Source organism: Acinonyx jubatus, chromosome D4 (assembly GCF_027475565.1).
Source record: "Acinonyx jubatus isolate Ajub_Pintada_27869175 chromosome D4, VMU_Ajub_asm_v1.0, whole genome shotgun sequence".
NCBI lineage: Eukaryota > Metazoa > Chordata > Mammalia > Carnivora > Felidae > Acinonyx > Acinonyx jubatus.
In genome coordinates this window covers 13,779,187-13,800,909 of record NC_069391.1, presented here as the reverse complement: position 1 = coordinate 13,800,909, position 21,723 = coordinate 13,779,187, and the positions used below count along the sequence as shown (strand labels likewise).

The 21,723-nt window shown below is 49.6% G+C and overlaps 2 protein-coding genes across 5 annotated transcripts in view; one reads left to right on the top strand and one right to left on the bottom strand.

The window, feature by feature from the left end:
• GSN (gelsolin) overlaps nt 1-13,627 on the top strand; it is a 53,118-nt gene extending 39,491 nt beyond the window's left edge. For all 4 annotated transcript variants that reach the window (XM_027035000.2, XM_027034999.2, XM_015084787.3 and 1 more), the window contains 11 exons: nt 334-466; nt 1,732-1,820; nt 2,008-2,223; nt 3,952-4,085; nt 6,899-6,989; nt 8,252-8,422; nt 9,044-9,218; nt 10,290-10,414; nt 10,625-10,702; nt 12,602-12,662; nt 13,249-13,627. In XM_027035000.2, coding sequence (XP_026890801.1) covers nt 334-466; nt 1,732-1,820; nt 2,008-2,223; nt 3,952-4,085; nt 6,899-6,989; nt 8,252-8,422; nt 9,044-9,218; nt 10,290-10,414; nt 10,625-10,702; nt 12,602-12,662; nt 13,249-13,418 — 1,443 coding nt within the window. In that variant the 3' untranslated portion in view covers nt 13,419-13,627. The remainder of the gene's footprint in view (nt 1-333; nt 467-1,731; nt 1,821-2,007; nt 2,224-3,951; nt 4,086-6,898; nt 6,990-8,251; nt 8,423-9,043; nt 9,219-10,289; nt 10,415-10,624; nt 10,703-12,601; nt 12,663-13,248) is intronic.
• A 4,651-nt stretch (nt 13,628-18,278) lies between these two features.
• STOM (stomatin) overlaps nt 18,279-21,723 on the bottom strand; it is a 31,837-nt gene continuing 28,392 nt past the window's right edge. Inside the window, exon 7 of the mRNA XM_027035002.2 lies at nt 18,279-20,349. Within this exon, the coding sequence (XP_026890803.1) occupies nt 20,155-20,349 (195 nt within the window). The 3' untranslated portion in view covers nt 18,279-20,154. The remainder of the gene's footprint in view (nt 20,350-21,723) is intronic.

Below are 21,723 nucleotides of genomic sequence, written 5' to 3'. Positions count from 1 at the left end.
TTTCTACTAATGAGATTGACTGTCTCCTCGGCCAGTTATACAATTCTTCTCCCATGCCACCTGCACGCCTGCATTTTACATCCCCCCCGCCTTCCCTTCCATGTGCAGTTTCTATGTTACACGTGGGTGTAGGTTACAGATGTGGTTGTGGCAAAGCAGGATGTGCCTCAGATCTTGGGGACACAAGTCCAGGTGTTACTCTGGGGTGTCATGGGGGGCAGCGGGCAGTTGGGATGTAGACCGACCAGTGTGTCAGCTGGGGGGCGCCACCTGGGAAGGCCCAAGCGGTGGGAGTCGCTCACGTTCTGGACCTCCTGTCCCTGGTCCCCTCAGGTCTCCAATGGCGCGGGCACCATGTCGGTCTCCCTTGTGGCTGATGAGAACCCCTTCGCCCAGGGGGCTTTGAGGTCAGAGGACTGCTTCATCCTGGACCATGGCAGAGATGGGAAAATCTTTGTCTGGAAAGGTATGGGGGACGGGGAAAGGGTTGCTAACCAACTCCCAGCCCCTTGGGTGGGAGGTCCCACAGCCCTGGCAGGGCAGGGTCTGTGGTGCAGGCACCCTGGGGCATGGTAGGCTCCTGAATAGAAAATGAATCTTGTTCTGAAGCCCTGGCTTTGCGACTGACTTGCTCTGTGATCTTGGGCACTTCACTCACCCTCTCTGGGTCTCCGATTTCCCATTTGGGCTAAAATCAGTGTTCCCGCACATGTTATAAAACCAGTTCTCTCAGAGGTAAATTGGCATCATGTAAAAAAAAAAAAGTACAGGTCTGTGGTCAGATAAGTTTATGGGCAACACTGGGTTAAATAATGTCACCAGGCTTGTTTACTGCAGGACTTTGAAGAGCCTTTAACCTGCTAATGTATGTTGGTTGGGGCTTTTCATGAAGGTGATCTGGCTTCTGTTTAGGAAACGCTGTGCTAGGGGACTGATGGTGAGAGGCTCTTGGAAAACATTGGCCCAGATGCTTCTGAGAGGACCCCTCGGCATCTTCCTCCAGTGTTCTCTTAGTCCAGAGGAAGAGGGCAGAAGGGGGAGGGAGGCAACAGGTACACAGAGAAGGGCAGAGAGGGAGAGAGAGACTGAGCACTCAGGGCTGTCGTCATCGTCATTATCATCTGGGCCCCTCAGCCTTGCCAATAAGAAGGCTGGGAACTGTGGGCTGGCACGTGCTGGCCAGGAGCCTTGCAGGCATGGGGAGGCTCTCCGGGTTGGGGCAGACTTCAGACGGTGGGGAGGGAGGGGGCCCCCGTGGTGGACACATGACCTAGGGGAGAGAAGGGGCTTGAGGGTATGGGGCATAGGCTACAGAGTTGAAGGGGCAGAGTCTGAGTCGCGTCTTTCCCACTTGCTGTGTGGCCTTGGTCAAGTCACCTGACCTCTCTAAGACCCCGGTTTCCTTATATGTAAATGGGGCATGATAACAATGACCTTTATCACAAACGGCCGTTGTGTGGATTAAACGAAGGCAGCTGTGTACATTTCGGAGCACAAAATACACGCTCAGTAAATGGACCACGACGGTTGCTACAGTGACTGTTGTCAGCCAGGACCCCCAGCTGGAATCCCAGGAGTTCTAGGAGCGGTCATCTCTGGGGGTCTCTGGCCTTGGCTATCCACAGCCTAAGAGGAATAGGGAGGGAGGTTCACCTGCTGCTTCCCCTGGACTATTGGACATTAGGACACAGCACTCACCCCGGGCCCCTCACCCCCTCCATCTGCCGACAGGCAAGCAGGCCAACACGGAGGAGAGGAAGGCCGCCCTCAAAACGGCCTCCGACTTCATCTCCAAGATGGACTACCCCAGGCAGACCCAGGTGAGCTAGAGCCGGACAGCACAGTGAGGATGGGTCCATTTTGGGTGGGGAAGGGCCGGGGTGGGGTAGGTGTCCCACCCCAGTGTGCGCTGGGTGTCTGAGTCTCCCCCGAGGACCTCTGTTGGGCGGCCCCTGTCCTCCGGGCACCCGAGCCCAGCCACAGCCTGCTCTTCCTTCCCCTTTCCAGGTCTCTGTCCTTCCCGAGGGTGGTGAGACCCCGCTGTTCAAGCAGTTCTTCAAGAACTGGCGGGACCCAGACCAGACGGACGGCCCAGGCTTGGCCTACCTCTCCAGCCACATTGCCAACGTGGAGCGCGTGCCCTTCGATGCTGCCACCCTGCACACTTCCACTGCCATGGCGGCCCAGCATGGCATGGATGACGATGGCAGGGGCCAGAAACAGGTGCCTGGGGGCGGGGCGTGGGGGAGGGCATCCAGGCCCCTTCTGTGCTCCCTCCTGGGCACTTCTAGCTCATGCGTTGCCTCCTGCTCTCCTGAGGACGTTTCTCTGTGAGGTTTGGACCCTGGTTTTGGTGGATGGGATTCTTTTGCCTTGGTTCATTTTCATAGCCAACATACCCTAAGCACCTGCTGTTTGCCCGGCCCCGTACCATGTGTCTCGTACCTCACCCTGCCAGCGAGGAGTCCCTGGTCTAAGCACAGCCATAGCTAATTGTGGAAGACTGGAAGCCAGCACACAGATTATGGGAACAGAGGAAGGACAAGGGGGGCAGGGTGGTTGCAGAGAAGGGGACCTTTCGGTTGGGCCTCAGAGGATAAGTAGAAGTTTGCTGCCAGAGGGGAAGAATGGTGGGTATTCCAGGCAGGAAACTGCCCCCAAGAGCCTGGGGCTTGACTGCTTTCTCGAGGAGGGGCCTTGAATGCCAGGTCCAAGGCTGTGGACTTGATCCTGTAACCAGTCGGTGCTAGTGAGGGTTTTTTCTTTTTTTTGCTTCGAAAGCAGAAATGCGACAAGCTCAGTTCTGTGCTTTTGAAACTTGCTGTGAAAATGGATTCGAGGTGGGAAGAATGAAGGTTGAGACTCCTCAACCTGAGGAGACTGTTATAATAGTTTAGGTGAGAGAAGACAGCCTTGACCCCAGGAAGGTCACAGTGAAAAGATGGAGAGGTGGGGGCTGGAGTCCTGAGATGTTTATGAAGTAGAGTTTGCTGCAGGCAACCGTGTTCTGCATGATAGAAACAGCAGAAGTGTTCATTTTTACTTATTACTTATTACGATAATAAGTTATTGGTATTATTATTACTTGTTCATTCATTCATTCCTCCAGTGGAGAAGGAAAGACACAGTGGACATGTTCAGGGTGGGCAGTATGGAATCAGCTCCAGCAGCCCGGCTGTGTGACCTCAGTTGAGTCACTTAACCTCTTTGAGCCTCACTTTCCTTGCCTGTAAAATGGGACTTAATTAATCCCACTCCTTGGCCTAGAATTTTCAAGGTCGGGAGGTTCTTCTTGGTCTTGGAGGGCTCAGTGTCTCTGCAACACCACCAGGTGGCGCTGCAGGGCCTCATGCCGGCTTGGAAAAACTGTCACTGGAGCTCTGCTAAGAGATCATTCGGAGGTCACCCAGGGATGGCGCTACTTCTGGAGTGATCTGTAAAATCCAGATGACTCAATAATCATACAGTGAACGGTATTATTAGCAATGACAACGATAACAATTCTGATAATAAGAGTGGCTGCCGTCTGCACGGCCGTCACCCTGTGCCGGGCACTGTGCGAGATTTTCATGAATAAACTCACTTGATCCTTGCGACACTTCCAGGTAGGCACTTGCAGTGTTACGCTCACTAAAAGCACATTCTGAATACCGCCATGCAGCTACCGGTCCCTGTGCTGATCGCTCTGGTGGTGGGGGGTGGGGGGGAGAACTATGGGGTCAGGTGGCGGTATGGTATAGGGATCCAGGGCAAGAGACCTGGGGGTTTGAATCCTAGCGGGTCAGGGATTGGGGCAAATTATTTAACTTTCAGTCTGAGCCCAAGTGGAGCCACGTATAAAAAGCTCATCCCGTAGCGTAACCATGACCTGTCACACCACGGTTTCCCCACTGGCCTGAGTTGGGGGGTGGGGATGCCACACCGTGTCTGAGCCCAGCCTTGCCTTGGCAGATCTGGAGAATTGAAGGCTCCAACAAAGTGCCTGTGGACCCCGCCACGTACGGGCAGTTCTACGGTGGGGACAGCTACATCATTCTGTACAACTACCGTCATGGTGGCCGGCAGGGACAGATCATCTACAACTGGTGAGGCTGTGGGCCATTGCTATGGGCAGAGTGTGGGGGGTCACTGGCTGGGCCCTGGGCACAGCATGGGGCTGAGAGGGCTGAGGGAAGCCTGGGCCTGTGTGGGCCACGCTGTTAGGAGAGGCTCCTCTCTGTAGGGCAACACCACTTGTCTTATTTCTTGAAACAGCTTTTAAACTATTGTTCCAGAAATACTACATGTCCATTGTAGGAGATGCAGTGAATACGGAGAAACACACAGAAAATCTCTCCCACAATTCCACATTAAGTACTGTAATGTATTTTCTAATTAAAAATTATTTTAATTCCTTTAAAATGGGTAACACATTCACATAATTCAAAATCAAGACAGAATAGCGAGGTATCTATTGAGAAATCTTGTTCCCACCCCCCCTTCACCCCATTCTCCAACCTCTGCCCCTCCATGAGTAACTGTTTCCATTAGTTTCTTATATATTCTTCCAGTAATTGTTCATGCAAATATGACTATATTCTTAGTTTCCTCCCTTCCTTACTCAAAGGATAGCATACTGTGTATATGGTCCTGCACTTTGCTTTTTTTGTTTAATACTTCCTGGGGATCAATCTATGTCAGCACATAGAATGCTTCCTTGCCTTTTTTTTTTCTACAGCTGCATAATATTCCACTGTGTGGCTACACTGTAGCCTGTTTAACAAATTCCCTGCTAATGCACACTTGGATTGCTTCCGGTCTTTTGCTATTCCCAGTATTGCTGTGATTAGTGACCTTAAACAAACATCATTTTAAATGTGTAGGGAGGGGCGCCTGGGTGGCTCAGTCAGTTGGGCGTCCAACCTCAGCTCAGGTCATGATCTTACAGCTTGTGAGTTCAAGTCCTGCATCGGGCTCTGTGGTGATGGCTCAGAGCCTGGAGCCTGCTTCGGATTCTGTGACTCGCTTTCTCGGCCCCTCCCCCATCTGTGCATACCCTCTCTCTCTCTGTCTCTGTCTCTGTCTTTCTCTTTCTCTCTCAAAAATAAACATTAAAAAAACAAATAAGTATGTAGAGAAATGTCTGTAGGGTAGGCTCCCAGAAGTGGGATTGCTGGATCAACGAGTAAATGTGCTCGTCATTGTGATACGTGGTGCCCATTTTCCCTAGGTGCGCTTTGTAGCATTTTGTGTTCCTAACAGCAACGAGCAAGACAGCCTCACTGATGGACTGTGTTCTCAAACTTTTATCTCCCTTATCGTTTACAAAATGGTATCTCAGTAGATTAAAAAAAATTTTTTTTAAGTTTTTTTAAAAAAATGTTTATTTTTGGGAGAGAGAGCGTGAGCAGCGCAGGGACAGAAAGAGAGGGGGACAGAGGATCCAAAGCGGGCTCTGTGCTGACAGCAGTGAGCCTGATGTGGGGCTCAAACCCATGAACCATGAGATAGTGACATGAGCCAAAGCTGGACACTCAACCGACTGAGCCACCCAGCTGCCCCATCAGTATATTTTTAACTTGTATTTCTCTTACTGTACAGTCTCAACACTTCTTGATGATTGTTGGATTTCTTCCTCTTTAAGCTTTTTGTTTTGAAATAATTTTGGGTTTCCCAAAATGTTGCAAATGTGGTACAGACAGTTCCATGAACCTATTACACATCTCCCTCGATTACCTAACCATAGCACGATGATCCAAACCAGGAAATTAACATTGGTATGATTCTCTTTACCAATCTGTAGACCTTAGTTTGACTTCACCAGTTGCCCCACCAACGTCCGTTTTCTGGTCTAGGATCTAACGCAGGATCCCACCTGGCACTTAGCTATCGTGACTTGTTCGTGGCATTTAATCACCATGTCTTAATCTGTGACAGCCCCTCAGTCTTCACTTTTCTTTCATAACCTTAACTGCTTTGGGAGTGTGCCGGTCAGTTGTTTTGCAGAATGCCTCTCAATTCAACAGCTTCAGACTTTTAAAAGCAGCTTAAAGGAGGGGCGCCTGGGTGGCTCAGTCGAGTAAGTGGTCTGACTCTTGATTTCGGCTCAGGTCATGATCTCAGGGTCGTGAGATTGAGCCCCGAGTTGGGCTCTGTGCGTGGAGTCTGTTTAAGATTCTCTCTCTCTTTCTCTCTCCGCATCTCTCCCCCTCAATCACATGTGCACTCTCTAAAAACAAAACAAGGCAGCTTAAAGAAAAAATTTTTTTGACTAGGTAACACTTACACATGGTACAGAATTCAGAAGGCATTTTTTGAAAGTGATAGCTGCATCACACATTGATTTATCATATTTTGCTTGCTTATACAGATAACACATGTCAGTTGCAGGAAATTGGGACAGTATAGGAAAAGATGGGTCAGAAAACCAAAGCCGCCTTCCCCAATCTCCCCTCTCAGGGCAATCACCATGGGCCTTTTGGAGGACATCTGCACAGACGTCTCTGTGCAGATTCACATGAGGCTAAGTCCCGATGTCTTTTCCTGCAAATGGGCTCGTGTTGCACTCTGACTTGCCTCTCCCCCCATGAGAATTGTCCCGGCCGCCTTTCTACATCTTGGCCTCTCAGAGCACCTTCTCTTGTGGCTGCCCAGCCCGGGATGAACCGGCCGGTCCCCTTGGGGCACATTTAGGATAAGGAAGACCGTTGCCTTTGTTCAGGTCTCAGAAGAAGGCAAAGTGCTGAGCTGGGGGTGTGGCACGTTGGTTTGGTTCCTGGCACTGGTTGCTCGTGAGAAAATCCCTTTCCCTCTCAGTTTCATTACCTGTAATGTGGAGATTTGTGGGTTTCCCAGGCCCAGGGCAAAGGAGACACTCTGGGTTCTGTGCAAACCTCGGTGCTATCACTTCCTCTTCCAGGCAGGGCGCCCAGTCCACGCAGGATGAGGTCGCCGCATCTGCCATCCTGACCGCCCAGCTGGATGAGGAGCTAGGAGGGACCCCTGTCCAGGTGAGGCCAGCCCAGTGTCCCACTGGGCCATACCCTGCATCTTGCCCATCTGGTCACTCCTCTCTCTGACTGTCCATCCTCCCATCCCGCAAACATTTACGTGGGGCTCCCCGTGTGCCTGACAGCATCCGCAGCCGTGAACACGCAGGTCCCGCCCCTCTGCTGATGCAGTTTATGGTCTTGGGGGGAGAAAGATGCTCGGCAGACACTCAGGCAAATGCGACATGGAGACAGTAGCAGTAGAGGCAGTGTGGCAGCACAGTCGGAGGGGGGATGTGGAGCCGGCCTGCTTGGGCTTGAATCCTGTCTCACCTCTGGGCGACCATGGACAGGTTGCTCAGCCTCTCTATGCCTGTGCATTCTCTGAGTATCCTCTCTCTGCCACAGGATTGCCGTGTGTACGAAGAGTTCGTGTTAGTAAAGCATTTAGAGCCATGCCTGGCCCATAATAGCCCCCTTACACATATATGTTAAGTGTAAGAACATAGAGATCCCAGGCAGGATCTAACTGGATTAGACAAGGACCTCCTTCGGAAGATACTTTTTTGTTGGGACCTGATGGATGAGAAAGATTTGGGCAAGCACATTTCAGGCAGAGGGAAGGATATATGCAAAGGCCCTGAGGTGGGAGGGAGCATTGAGTGTTAGAACAAAGGACGGAGTGCCATGACAGAAATCTGGAGAGGTGCTTGGAGGGGCCAGACCACCGGAAGCCATAGTGAGGAATTTGACCTTAACCCTGGAAACAAAGGGATATTGCTACATGATAAATGTGATATGAAGGGATTTATGGGTTTAAAAGGTTGCTCTGGCTCTGCAAGAGGGGTCTCTCCATATCTAGAAGGCTCTATTCTCATCACTCTGCCGTCTTTCCTGCCCTGGACTGACGTCACCATTCTGGAAGAATGTCCACGAACAACCCATGTGCTTCCATTTAAGGGAACATTTGCAAACATGGGTTCTCTTGGTTCTTGGACTAGAGTCAGGGTCAGCAAGGCAGGTCCTCATGGGAGGGGAGAGCAGCTGAGGCAGTGCCCGGGGGACCTGCGGCCATGGGGCCGTCTCCAGCTTTCCTGGAGCTCCCGTTTCTCTGCCCAGACCCTGTGTGCTGCAGGGCCGTGCTTCATCCCACAGGAGACACCAGCGTGATGGCCTTGTCTGGGGGAGGGGCCCAGGCCAGGGTGGCTGGGGTAGGGGTTGAACACAGAAGCACTATTCCCCCCACTCTCTTTTCTTGACTTGCTCTCGTATCTCGCTGCCAGAGCCGCGTGGTCCAAGGCAAGGAGCCCGCCCACCTCATGAGCCTGTTTGGCGGAAAGCCCATGATCATCTACAAGGGCGGCACCTCCCGTGAGGGTGGGCAGACGGCCCCTGCCAGTACCCGCCTCTTCCAGGTCCGGGCCAGCAGCTCTGGAGCCACAAGAGCCGTTGAGGTAATGCCCTGGCCCTGGACCTCCGGAACGTTTCGCCTACTTGAAACCCCCCGGACTCGATGGGCAGATCTCCGGGCACAGGACTGGGTGGGGTGGGGGCAGGAGTTAAGAGGCATCTTATTGCACCTTCCCTGCCCTGGGAAGCAGAATTGTATGTCTTAGACTTCCTCTTGTTTCAAAGATGCCCAGAGCCCCTTGCATACCTGCCATAATGGGAAGCTCACTACCTAACAGTCCATTCTTCACCATCTGGACACTTCCTGATTGTATTCCAGACGGCTCCTATCCCTTTTATGATGGAAGGTGCAGACCTGAAGGTGCAGGATGGTCTGAACAGCCTAGAGGAGAATGGGGCTATCTCACCTCCTTTGTGCTGGGCACTCAACTTCTGTTAATGTAGCCCAGAATTCTAGAATTACCTTGACGAGCCACAGTGCATTAGTGAATCATGGGAGTGAATCAACTAAGCCCCTCCTTGTCCAATGTGCCCTCAGTTGTGATGGGTATATTCTTCCAAGTGTCCACCTAAGAGCTGGTCCTGCTGCAGGGTCTCCTGGGAAGTAAGGAGGGGACTGAGGACTTTTTGTCTGGTTTCTGATTAATCGGACTCTGCCTTCCCAGATAATTCCTAAAGCTGGTGCACTGAACTCCAATGATGCCTTTGTCCTGAAAACCCCCTCAGCCGCCTACCTGTGGGTGGGGGCAGGAGCCAGCGACGCAGAGAAGACAGGAGCCCAGGAGCTGCTCAGGGTACTTCGGGCCCAACCTGTGCAGGTGGCAGAAGGCAGCGAGCCAGGTAGGAGCTGGGGGCATCGGGGCCTGTTGCTTGCTGAGGACTGTGGCTGTTAGATCTCCCTCCCTCCTTTCTGCTTTTGGGGGGGGCTCCTTACTCCTGCCTTTCTCCGTACCTGTCCCCTTTTGTGTGTTCAACAAAAGCAGGTTGGCTTAAAGTGAGGGCTATGGTCAGTGAGAGGGAGGCCCTCCAGGAGTTAAGAGAAAGCAGAGCTCAGTCTGGGCTGGGGCATTCGGGGAAGGCTGCTGGAGGAGGTGGTCACTTGCGAGGAGGCTTTGAAAAACAGGCAGAGTAACAGCCTCATGGGGGCAGAGTCTCTCCTAACCTTTAGAATTTCTGTGGGCAGAAATGCCAAAGCCTGCACTGTTTTTCAGAATACAGGTAGGAACATCTTTATGCCAGCCCTCACTCAGTCTTTCTGCTATGCCTTTGAGCCTATGCCTTCCGGCCTGATGCTTAGTAGAAATGGGGAAGAGTAGCTGTGCTTTCCGAGATGATGGACATATTCGTACCCGCCATGTCCAATTTGGTGGCCACTAGTCGCATGTGGCTAATGAGTACTTGAAATACGAATGCTGGGAATTAATGAGACCGAGGAACTGAATGCTTAATTGTTTTTCATTTCAGTGAACTTACATAGCCACATGTGGACAAAGCAGGTGTAGTGGAAAGAATAGGGGGATTAGAGTCAGATAAGATTTGTATCCTGCCTTTACTCCTTGTTAGCTGTGTGATGTTGGGTGAGTTGCTTAACCTCTCTGAGCCGCAGTTACCTTGTTTGTGGAGCGGGAATAATTATCCCCATCCTGCAGTGCTGTCGTCATTCCTGGCTGTGTGTCGTGCCAAGTCTGCCCTCTCTGGGCCCCTGTTTCATCACCTTGAAATTCCCTCAGGCCCCTTCCCAGTTGCCCCCACCCCCGCCCCCCCCCCCCCGCCATCCCCCCCGGGATTTGAAGGCAGAGGGTGGATTGAGAGCAGTCAGCCGTGCTAGGGCAGGGTTTGTCGTGGGGTCTGATGAGAAGGGCTGGCGAGGCGGTATCTGTTGGCAACTGGCGCGGCCTCCCCCCCTCACAGACAGCTTCTGGGAGGCGCTGGGTGGGAAGGCCGCCTACCGCACGTCCCCGCGACTGAAGGACAAGAAGATGGACGCCCACCCACCTCGCCTCTTTGCCTGCTCCAACAAGATCGGCCGTTTTGTGGTGAGCCCCAGCGGAGGTCTCTGCCTCTGCTTACCCACTGGGAGGCGGGCTTGCAAGGCGTGTGGCGTCAGCAGCAGGGCAGGGAGAAGCCCTTGACGCAGGGCAGGGAGGAAGGATCCCCTGCCGGCTGGAGCACAGTGAGGCCGCCCAGGGGAAGGAAGACCTCTGGATCACCGGTGTGCTTTCGTTAACCCTTCTGTTCCTTCCCAGATCGAAGAGGTTCCTGGCGAGCTTATGCAGGAAGACCTGGCCACAGATGACGTCATGCTCCTGGACACCTGGGACCAGGTGGGTGGAGGACAGAAGGCGTAGGCTGTTTGGGATGAGGGAGGTGCTAGACTGCAGCTCTTAGATCAGTTGCCAGAAGGGCTTAAAAGAGCCAGATGTTGCTGGAAAGGTCCCTGAGGTGTTGCGAGGCACTTTCCCTTTCTGGGCCTCCATTTCCCCATCTGCAAAATGGGCGTGATGGGACCTACCTTGCCTAATTCTACGAGGTGAGGTGTAGATAAGATCACCTTGCACACTGTGAAGCACCATATAGATGCAAATCGGATGGCCAGCATTCTCTCCCGGGCCAGTGTGAACTCCTCCCTTAAATCTATTGGTAGAGAAACTTGAACTTAGCGTATCATATGCGGGCATAAACAGTCTACAGAGGGTCACCTGGGCGTTTCGAAGGGCATCTCCTTCTGTTTTAGAGGGCTCTGAGCTCTCTCTCTCTGCTTCACCTCCTGGGGAAGGCTGTTGTGTAGGACTGGTAGGGATGGTGGTGCCATTCCTTCAGTCGACCAGTATTAACTGAGCACCTGCTTTGTGCTAGACACTGCTCTAGATGCTAGGAAGAGAGCAGTAAATAAAGCAGACATTCCCCTGCCCTCACAGGGCTTCACATTCTCTCAGGGGATGGCAGTCGATAACCCTTCCTGTCAGAGTTATCAAAATTACAGATGGCAGCCACAAAGACATAAGGCTCCCCTCTGTCTCTTCTTCTGGGGATGTCCGGTTGGAAGATCAATACCAGAATGTTTGTAGCTTGAGCCATCCAGCTGCTGTCATCGATTGCTCCTCTGGCCACCTAATCTATTCGTTCATCCGTTTCTTCATTCACTCAGCCCACATTTAGTACACACCAGTGTCTTCCAGGAAAAAATGCTGGAATCCTACGATGAGCAAGGTAGACACAGTACCTGCCGTGAAAGGGGCTTCTAGTTTAGCAGGGAACACGTTTGTAATAAGTAAGAGAAAGACTGGTATTTTATTATCTGATATCATCTTGTCAATGACAGGGGCTCTTTAAAATATTTTAAAAAAAAATTTTTTTAACATTTATTCATTTTCAAGAGAGGGACAGAGTGCAAGCAGGGGAGGGGCAGAGAGAGAGGGAGACATAGAATCAGAAGCAGCCTCCAGGCCCTGAGCTGTCAGCACAGAGCCTGATGTGGGACTCAAACCCATGAACCATGAGATCGTGACCTGAGCTGAAGTCGACACTTAACCGGCTGAGCCACCTGGCGCCCCTTTAAGATATCTTAGATACACCTAAAAATTGTTGTATTACACGACTTGTATTAAGGCTCACAATGGTGGTAGTGGTGGTAAGTTGTTTTTATTCCGAGCTTTAGACCCATGCGGCCCAGAGCAGACTCAGTGCCTGTTTGGTGTGAGCATATGTTTGGCTGCTCATTGGTTGAGCAAACAAATGCCAGAGAGGGATAATTCATGAACTTCTAGAGAAGGATCTCAAACTCATTGGTTAAGCAATGTTAGCGAGTGAGGGGGCTGGGGCGGGGGGACATGGCGTGGCGGGTCCTGAGGCAAACTGGAAATGCTGGTCTAAATCGGCGGTGGGGGTGGGGGTGCTGCCACTCAGCCTCATCCACATGAGCATGAAGGCCCGTGGTTGCCAGATCCTCCAAGTTTTCAAGAGAACGCGGAATTCTAGATTTTAACGCAAGCTGGTAACTAAACTTGGCTACACGGGCATTATAGACCAAGCTGTGGTGGTGGGTGGGCCAAGAAAGCGTGTGTGAAGGTCACCAGTTTGCAAGCTCTGTTCCAAGTCCTTCCAGTCCTGGTCTGTGGGCCGTGTCTGGTCCCGGCTGGGCCCCAGGAGCCTCCCCATTCTTCTCCAGCGGTGCGTGTGGGCAGCGCCCTCATGTACACTTTTCGTTTCACGCCTCACTCCAGGTCTTTGTCTGGGTTGGAAAGGATTCTCAAGAAGAGGAAAAGACAGAAGCCCTGAGCTCTGGTGAGGACCACGTGTGCCTGTGGGGCTCTTTCCTGCAGTGCAGTGGGAACAGCTTCCCGCATGGGTCTGGGAGTTCGTGACAGCGGGGTGGCACTTCCTCATCCGTGGTCAGCCCCTTGGGAGCCCTGCCTGGGGCACTGGAAGAGCAGATCAGCTCCTACAGAAAGCTTCAGGTCATGCCAGGGAAAGGCTACTCTAAGTTTGCCCAAGGACCCAACTTGTCAGGGTTTGGATGTCGGAAAGCAGATCTCTGGTAGCTGACCAGATCTGACTTGGGAGGCAGAACCCTCAAGCTGGTTTGTTAATATCTTCCAATAGGGGAGAGCAAGAGAGCAAAGTGATACAAACTTTGTGAAGCAGGGAGTTAAACCGTGACCCCGGGCCCTTCCTGCGTTCCTGGGCAGGGTGGTCGGGGAGCCATGTGCGGTCATTGCTAAGGGATGCTAGCGTCTAGTGCAGGGACTGGCCATCAGAGACACTAGGACCAAAAGCCATCATAGGCAGCTTCTGCCCTGAACCACCTCTCCCTGGTGAAGGACGCACGAAGCATTCCTGGGGTTTTCTTTTCCTGCATGTGTGTCTGCAGCTAAGCGGTATATTGAGACGGACCCAGCTAATCGCGACAGGAGGACCCCCATCACCATCGTGAAGCAAGGCTTTGAACCTCCCTCCTTCGTGGGCTGGTTCCTCGGCTGGGATGACAGCTACTGGTCTGTGGATCCCTTGGACAGGGCCATGGCTGAGCTGGCTGCCTGAGGACAGGCAGGCCCCACCCCTGTCACTGGTCAGTGCCTTTTTATAACAGTCCATCCTTCAGAGACCTTACAGAGAGCAGGGCCACTCTGGTGTGTGTGTGTTTTTACAGTAGCCAAAAACAGCCATGCAGAAATTCAGGGTCCTTGCACAATTGTCTCAAGTATCTGTCCTTTTGGAAATTGAATCCAATAAAAGCTTTTTGAAGTGTGTTAGCCTGTCGTGGCTCAATATGTCTCGGTAATTATTCTGGGAATTCCCAGGGAGGGGCCTGGCATGTGCCTGTGAGCCGGTGGCTAAGCTTCCTTCACTCTGTGTGAATCCTGGACCTCCGAGAAGCAGGTGCCAGGATGAGGTGGGACGCACCCAGGTGGCCCCAGGGGAACTGCCTGTGTGAAAGGAAATCGGGACGGAACCGGGGAACTGAGGGAGCCGCTGGACTGAGGTGCACGTCTGACCCCAAGTGAAGGAGAAGAGGGAGAAGGTTGGGCGGAAGCCGTCCCAGATGGCCGTGCCGTCCAGGAAAGTTTGGCAAAGCTTTCAGGGAATGCTTGAACCAAAGTAAAAAAAATAAAAAATGAAAATAAAAAAACTCTTTTTTAATGGTATGTGGTATGGTCCCATTTTTCTTTTTTTGTTATTTTTAAAATCATATGTATATATTTTAATTTACATCCAAGTTAGCATATAGTGCAACAATGATTTCAGGTGTAGATTCCTTAGTGCCCCTTAACCCATTTAGCCCATCCCCCCGTCCCACAACCCCTCCAGTAACCCTGGGTTTGTTCTCCATATTTATGAGTCAGGTAATATATATGTCCCCCTCCCTGTTTTTGTATTATTTTTGTTTCCCTTCCCTTATGTTCATCTGTTCTGTGTCTTAAAGTCCTCATAGGAGCAAAGTCATATGATATTTGTCTTTCTTTGACTAATTTCGCTGAGCATAACACCCTCCAGTTCCATCCACGTAGTTGCAAATGGCAAGATTTCATTCTTTTTGATTGCCGAGTAATACTCCATTGTATATATGCCACATCCTCTTTATCCATTCATCCATCGATGGACATTTGGGCTCTTTCCATACTTTGGCTATTGTTGATACCACTGCCAGAAACATGGGGGTGCATGTATCCCTTTGAGACAGTACACCAGTATCCCTTGGATAAATGCCTAGTAGTGCAATTGCTGGGTCGTAGGGTAGTTCTATTTTTAAGTTTTTGAGGAACCTCCATAGTGTTTTCCAGAGTGGCTGCACCAGTTTGCATTCCCACCAACAATGCAAAAGAGATCCTCTTTCTCCGCATCCTCGCCAGCATCTGTTGTTGCCTGACTTGTTAACGTTAGCCATTTTGACAGGTGTGAGGTGGTATCTCATGGTGGTTTTGATTTGTATTTCCCTGATGATGAGTGATGTGGAGCATTTTTTCATGTGTCAGTTGGCCATCTGGATGTCTTCTTTGGAGAAGTGTCTATTCGTGTCTTTTGCCCATTGCTTCACTGGATTATTTGGCTTTTGGGTGTTGAGTTTGATAAGTTCTTTATGGATTTTGGATACTAATCCTTTATCTGATACATCATTTGCAGATATCTTCTCCCATTCTGTCGGTTGCCTTTTAGTTTTGCCGATTGTTTCTTTTGCTGTGCAGAAGCTTTTTATCTTGACAAGGTCCCAATAGTTCATTTTTGCTTTGGTTTCCCTTGCCTCCAGAGACGTGTTGAGTAAGAAGTTGCGGTGGCCAAGGTCACAGAGGTTTTTGCCTGCTTTCTCCTTGAGGATTTTGATGGCTTCCTGTCTTACATTGAGGTCTTTCATCCATTTTGAGTTTATTTTGGGGTATGGTGTAAGAAAGTGGTCCAGGTTCATTCTTCTGCACGTTGCTGTTGAGTTTTCCCAGCACCACTTGCTGAAGAGACTGTCTTTATTCCATTGGATATTCTTTCCTGCTTTGTCAAAGATTAGTTGGCCATCCATTTGTGGGTCCATTTCTGGGTTCGCTATTCTGTTCCATTGATCTGAGTGTCTGTGTTTGTGCGAGTACCATACTGTCTTAATGATTACAGCTTTGTAACACAGCTTGAAGTCTGGGATTGTGATGCCTCCAGCTTTGGTTTTCTTTTTCAAGACTTCTTTGGCTGTTCGGGGTCTTTTCTGGTTCCATACAAATTTTAGGATTGTTTGCTCTAGCTCTGTGAAGAATGCTGGTGTTACTTTGATAGGGATTGCGTTGAATACATAGATTGCTTTGGGTAGTATCGACATTTTAACAATATTTGTTCTTCCTCTCCAGGAGCATGGAATCTTTTTTCATTTCTTTGTGTCTTCTTCAATTTCTTTAATAAACTTTTTATAGTTTTCAGTGTATGGGTTTTTCACCTCTTTGGTTAGATTTATTCCTAGGTATTTTCTGGTTTTGGTGTATTTTTTATCATGGTAAATGATACATAATAATCATTTTGACTATTTCTAAGCGGCATGCAGTGTCATTACATACATTTACAGTGTTGTGGAGTCAGCACCATTTATTTATTTTGAGAGAGAGAGAGAGAGTGCCAGCAGGGGAGGGGCAGAGAGACAAGGAGGGAGAGAACCCCAAGCAGGCTCAGCGCTGTCAGCGCAGAGCCCAATGGGAGCTCGAACTCATGAACCGTGAGATCATGACCTGAGCCGAAAGCAAGAGCCGGCCGCCTAACCGACTGAGCCACCTGGGGCCCCTTTGCTTCTTGTAACCTTTATTTGACTTTCTGTCTCTATGGATTTGCCTTTTCTCATACAGTATTTGTCCTCTGTGTTGGGCTTATTTCACTTAGCATAATGTTTTCTCAAGATTCATACATTTTATAGCAAATACCAAAATTTCCTTTTTGTGGCCGAATAATACTCCATTGTGCATATACACATTTTGCTTAACCATTCATCCAGCGGTGGGCACTCAGGTCATTTCCACCTTTTGGCTATTGTGAACCAGGCTGCTGTGAACACTGAGGCGCAAACAGCTCTTTGATTCAAAGAGTTTTTGAGCCACAGTCCAATCAGCCAGTGAAGGCGCTGTGTGCCTCCCAGGAGCAGGTACAGCGTGTCTTGTCTCCCCACTGCATTCAGTCGTCCCGGGAGGTGTGGCTTTGGTGCACCTGTGGGGACCAGCACTCAAAGCCAGCAGCTGGGGCCCTTAGTCATTTATAGTCCCCTGCAGTAGAAGTCTGGGCAAGGCACGTCCTCACAGCTGCATACCCTGTAACTAATCTGCCCACACCTCCCTGGCTTCCCCTGTATTCCGTTGAGTCATTCTGCTGCCCCGAACTCTTTGCAGAAATCTGCTCCTGCAGTTACCGTCACGAGAGGTGCCCCTGAATGCTCCCAAAGTTGTGGGAGAGGGACTTCCTCTGTGCCCTGCTTTGTGCCCCCGGGACCCTGAATCTCTGTTCATATTCAGGGCGTCACAAAGTCCCTCTTAGCCTTTCCCATGATCTTCTCCTAAACCTTTTCTCCATGGATGTTCCAACCGGAGTAAGGAACTGCTGCGGGACAGACCCCCTTTCCTCCCCTCTCGTCTTCTGGTCTTTTCTCATGTTGCCCCTGCTTTTGTTCTCCACCACCTCCCCCACCCGGATCTCCAACCGTAAGAGACTCCCATGCATAGGACTGTAGAACAGAAGCCAGTGTGAAGGTGTAGATGCTGGGAAGGGTGTGCATGTGTGTTTACACTGCTATTTCCAAAGCTGCTGATCACTCGGATTGCCCAGGGAGCTTTTTAGGCCCCAGGGGCCCTACGTCTAGAGATTGTGATTCATTGCAGAGGTGATGAGGGGAGAGGAGAAGGAATTTTCCAGGTGAGACATGGGGCCCGGAGGGGCAGGGAGTCACCTCAGAGTGTGCAGCAAGTACAGAGGGGGTCGTGGGGGAGCAGGTGGAGAGTGCTAGGCCTCACATCGTGAGAGGTAGGCCGGGCCCACCTCAACTGCCACGCTGAGATATTTGGACGGGATCCTGTAACTCCCACCTCACTTACCCCAAAGGGTTACTTGCAGTCAAAGCAATCACTTTGACAGATGCAAAGTCCTGGGACAAAAGCAGCATTTACAGCCTAGAGCTTCCAAGGGCCTTCCCTCAAGGCAGACGGAGTCCTGTCTGGACAAGCCAGCTCCCCTCCTGCAAACCTGTGGGAGGTCAAATTGCAGGGGACCTACCCCTGAATTCTTCATTTCTTCTACTGGCACGCAAGGTGGTTTATTAGCCAATTTCAGTTTATTGGTGGCTGTGGCCTCCTAACTCTACAGTGCTCCGAAAAAGGAAGTTGCCCGGGGCAAGAGTTGCTCGGACTTCATATTTTGCTCTCAAAGTTCAACCACGTAGTTTCTCCTAACAACTTTCTCCCCCCAAAACATAACCTTGGATTTTGTCGTCTACCATATAGAAGTCATCGTGAGGCGCCATGACAGGCGACAAAAAGGCCGGCCTGGGCTTGGATCCTGTGTCTGACTTTGGGCTGGTCAATAGGTACCTGCTGTGTGCCTTGGGCCAGGCAGCCTGCAAGGCATTGGAGCTGTAACAGACCACGGGTGACAGAAGAGAGTTCCTGTCCTGCTTGGATTCGGGCAAAGGGTGATTAAACTAGCAAAGGATTCAGGGTGTCCATGGATCTCGAACTCCCCAGGGAAAATATATGGGCAGGTGCTCCAGAAGGGGCCTAGGCAAGAAAGACGGCAGTTGGGCAACTTTAACCTCTCCGCATTTTTTGGCCCACATAAAGCATACCGAGAAGCCAATGCAGCCAGCCCGGGACCGGAGGATCACATGTGCCATTTCTGAAAAATGAAACCCACAGACACTAAATCCAGGCAGAAACAGACTCTCACCCAAAGAAAATGAGTAAAAGTGCACGCTTTATTATGTACAGCATTGGAAAGGGAGGCCACGTGGAGAACACTCTTGCACCAGAGCTCATCCTAGACCCCTTTTATGCTTCCTCCCTCTCAAGCAATTTAATCCCAACCTATTGGGCTATGAATCCACAAGGCAGAGAGGCGAAGACTGGTATCTGGAAATAGGGACACTCAAAGGAGCAGAAAGCACTGTTACTCTAAGCCTGAGAGGAGGTTTTCAGCCAGGTTATGGGGCTGTTTCCTGGTCCTCACTGGTCGAGGGTGAGTCACCACACGAAAGAGAGAAAATCATTAGTTAAAAAATTATAAATAGAAACGTAACTTGAGTTCCAAGTCAAAATGCTCCATATACATGTAATAAACTCAGCTGAGAACATGGATGCGCGGTTCAAGGTTTTCTAAAATAAGCTTGGAAATGGGCGATCGGGGAGGGGACATTCATAGTCTGGGACAGACAGAGGGATGCAGCTAAGGACCAATATGAAGGGTGGCTCTGGGTAAGGAAGCTGCCATTCCCAAGACCTCTCTAGGTGAACTCGGAGCCACGAGGCGGAAGTGGTTTAAGTGTCACCAGCCAGGTTGTCAGACCAACAGGAAGAATGCCAGGTTGCTCAGACTCACGGGCATTTGCAAAATTCACAGGCATTTGCAAAAGGCTTCCTACCATTGTGGAACAAGGAACTGGGTAGGAGGGGCTGCCCACTTCCTCTCTGGGCACTGACCACACGTGATAGAAAAGGAGGACTTGGCAAATTAAAAAAAAAACAAAAACCCTCCATCTATATATCTTAAGTCTGACAGTGTGTTCCCAAGCTCATTGGTTATTATGTGCCCAATATACTGTGAATTCCTCATAATATTTAATGAATGGGCCTGGTAACCAAGGTATTTCACAGTGTCCGATAGTTAATAGCATGCAGACAGTAAGAATTGCTTTACCTATTTTTTAGAAAAAAGGATTAGTCCTTAAGCCATTCAAATGGGTATACAAAGAATTGTGTATAGAACTTAGAGAACATTTTATTTAAAAATCAGAACTATTTAGAACCTGATATATGAAAATAGGCAAAAGTGAGGAAAAAGCACTTTTGTGACAAGTATTTAGCTGGTTTGAAAGACCACAGAGGAATCACTGAGTCATAAAGAGGCTAAAAGAAGTTTAAAAGAGAGAACTATCCTTATTATTCTTAAAGGATCTTTGTGATAGTAGGTTTAGAAGTCTTTTCAAGGGTTAAGATCATCTTTTTCACCGACCTTGACCATTTCCTCCAGTGTTGACAGGTATAGGCACGAAAATGCCAACTCTCAAGTGAGGATTATTTTGAAATGTGGTCTGGGCTTAGAAAGTAAATGGATGGTAGGAACGTTTCCTTAAGATTCCCCGGAGGTAAGGCACATATGGCCCAGAGGAGCTGGTTGTAGCCTAAGGTCCCTGCTTTCTGCAAAGCATTTGTCCAGCCAGGGTGTCCTGTTTTCTTGCCTTTGGTCTGGCTGCAGAATGACCCAGGGAAAGTCAAAAGAAGGGGGATTTAGCCTATTACCTAATGATCTAAACGTATGAACTTTAAATATTTTAAAAGAGTTAAGAAATGATCGAAATGATCTTACAGATCACCAATTGCCAACCCCCTCCCCACATCCCTTCTCTTTCTCAGTATTTACAAGCTAACAATCCTCATCTGTATCTGTGGCTAGGATCACTACACATTCTAAGCACCTCGCAGTCAACGTACGGAAAAGGAAAGGAAGGAGGAATAGTCAAGGTCCCGCCCTACTTGCTCCTTACAGGTTAAAGGCTGATTTGGTCCCCACTCTACCCTGGCAGGGAAGGGCGCGTCTCTGCGTTGGCCTCTGTGGCTCACTTCTTTGCCCCCACGATGCCTTGCAACATGTCTATGGGCAGGGGGAAGACGATTGTGGAGTTTTTCTCAGCAGCAATGGTGGTCAGTGTCTGGAGGTACCGCAGCTGAAGGGCCGCGGGAGACTCAGTGATGACCATGGAGGCTTCTTTCAGAGCCCTGGATGCGTTCATTTCTCCCTCGGCTGCAATGACCTATGGAACAGGAGGAGGGAGTGGTCAGACTGGAGAAAATACAGGTGTCAAGGGGCAGTCTTCAAACCAGGGTGTGCACACAAAGCCTTCTCCAGGAATGCGCCAGAATAGTTTTAAGGAAATCCATTTCCGGTTACCCCATTTCCATACGTCCTTTTTCCTATGTCTGATTTGCCTGACTATGTGCCTGAGATCGAGACATCGTCTTTTACTGTGGCTTTTCTTGCATGCTTCAGGGGACCGAACAGAGGGGCAACTCAAAATAGGGGTTGAACTAGTGAATGGACACAAATCCTTTTGCAAGTCACATGAATTTCCAGTTATTTATTGATTGAGAGAGAGAGGGAGAGAGAGAGAGAGAGAGAGAGAGAGAGAATCTTAAGCAGGCTCTACACCCAGCCCAGTGCCCAACACGGGGCTTGATCTCAAGACTGTGAGATCATGACCTAAGCCAAAATCAAGAATCAGTCGCTCAACCGACTGAGCCACCCAGGCGTTCAATTTCCAGTTGTTTGATTTTAAAGAAAGGACAGAGGACCTTATGGAACTGAAAGCTGATGACCATTAAACATATTTTTAAATGAAAGATCACTGTATGATTTTTAACACGTAATTCAGAAACAGTATGAAGGACTGCATGGCATGACTTTAAACACAACTTTCATCTCCACCTACTTATTTATGTAAACAAAAGTTCTCAGTCCTTAGAGGTACAAAAATGAAAAGTTAACACTAGAACTGATGTTTAATCTTGTCTCATTCTGGCAATACGTGACAGCCAGCTGCAAACACAGGAATTCTTTATCTTGTTAAGATAAGCATTTCTAGTGAAAGAAAAAAATTACTTGGGAGAAATTCTGAAACATTTAAATGCCTTATTTGTAGTCACAGGAAATGTTTAAAATATCAATTTTAACTTCAGTACTAGGGATGCCTGGGTGGCTGAGTCAGTTAAGCGTCCGACTCTTGATTTCGGCTCAGGTCATGATCTCACGGTTGGTGGGCTTGAGCCCCATCAAGGGCTTTGTGATGACGGCAAGGGGCCTGCTGGGGATTCTCTCTCTCCCTCTCTATCCCTCCCCTGAACATGCTCACTCTCTCTCTCTCTCAAAATAAATAAACTTAAAAAAAAAACCACTTCAATGCTAAATGTGTTGCGGTAGGAGTAATAAAGTAATTCATGACAAAATATATTGTATTAGGAAAAGACTCCATGAGGAGGCAGAGTGGAAATACAAGTCCAAGGAGAAAAGAAAAGGGACAATGAAACATGCCTATTGAAAGAGCTTATTTACGTATTTTAAACAGATGATGGAATCATTATGTTGTTTCAATTTCACTGGATACATTGAAATGAGTGATGTGAAGTTTTAA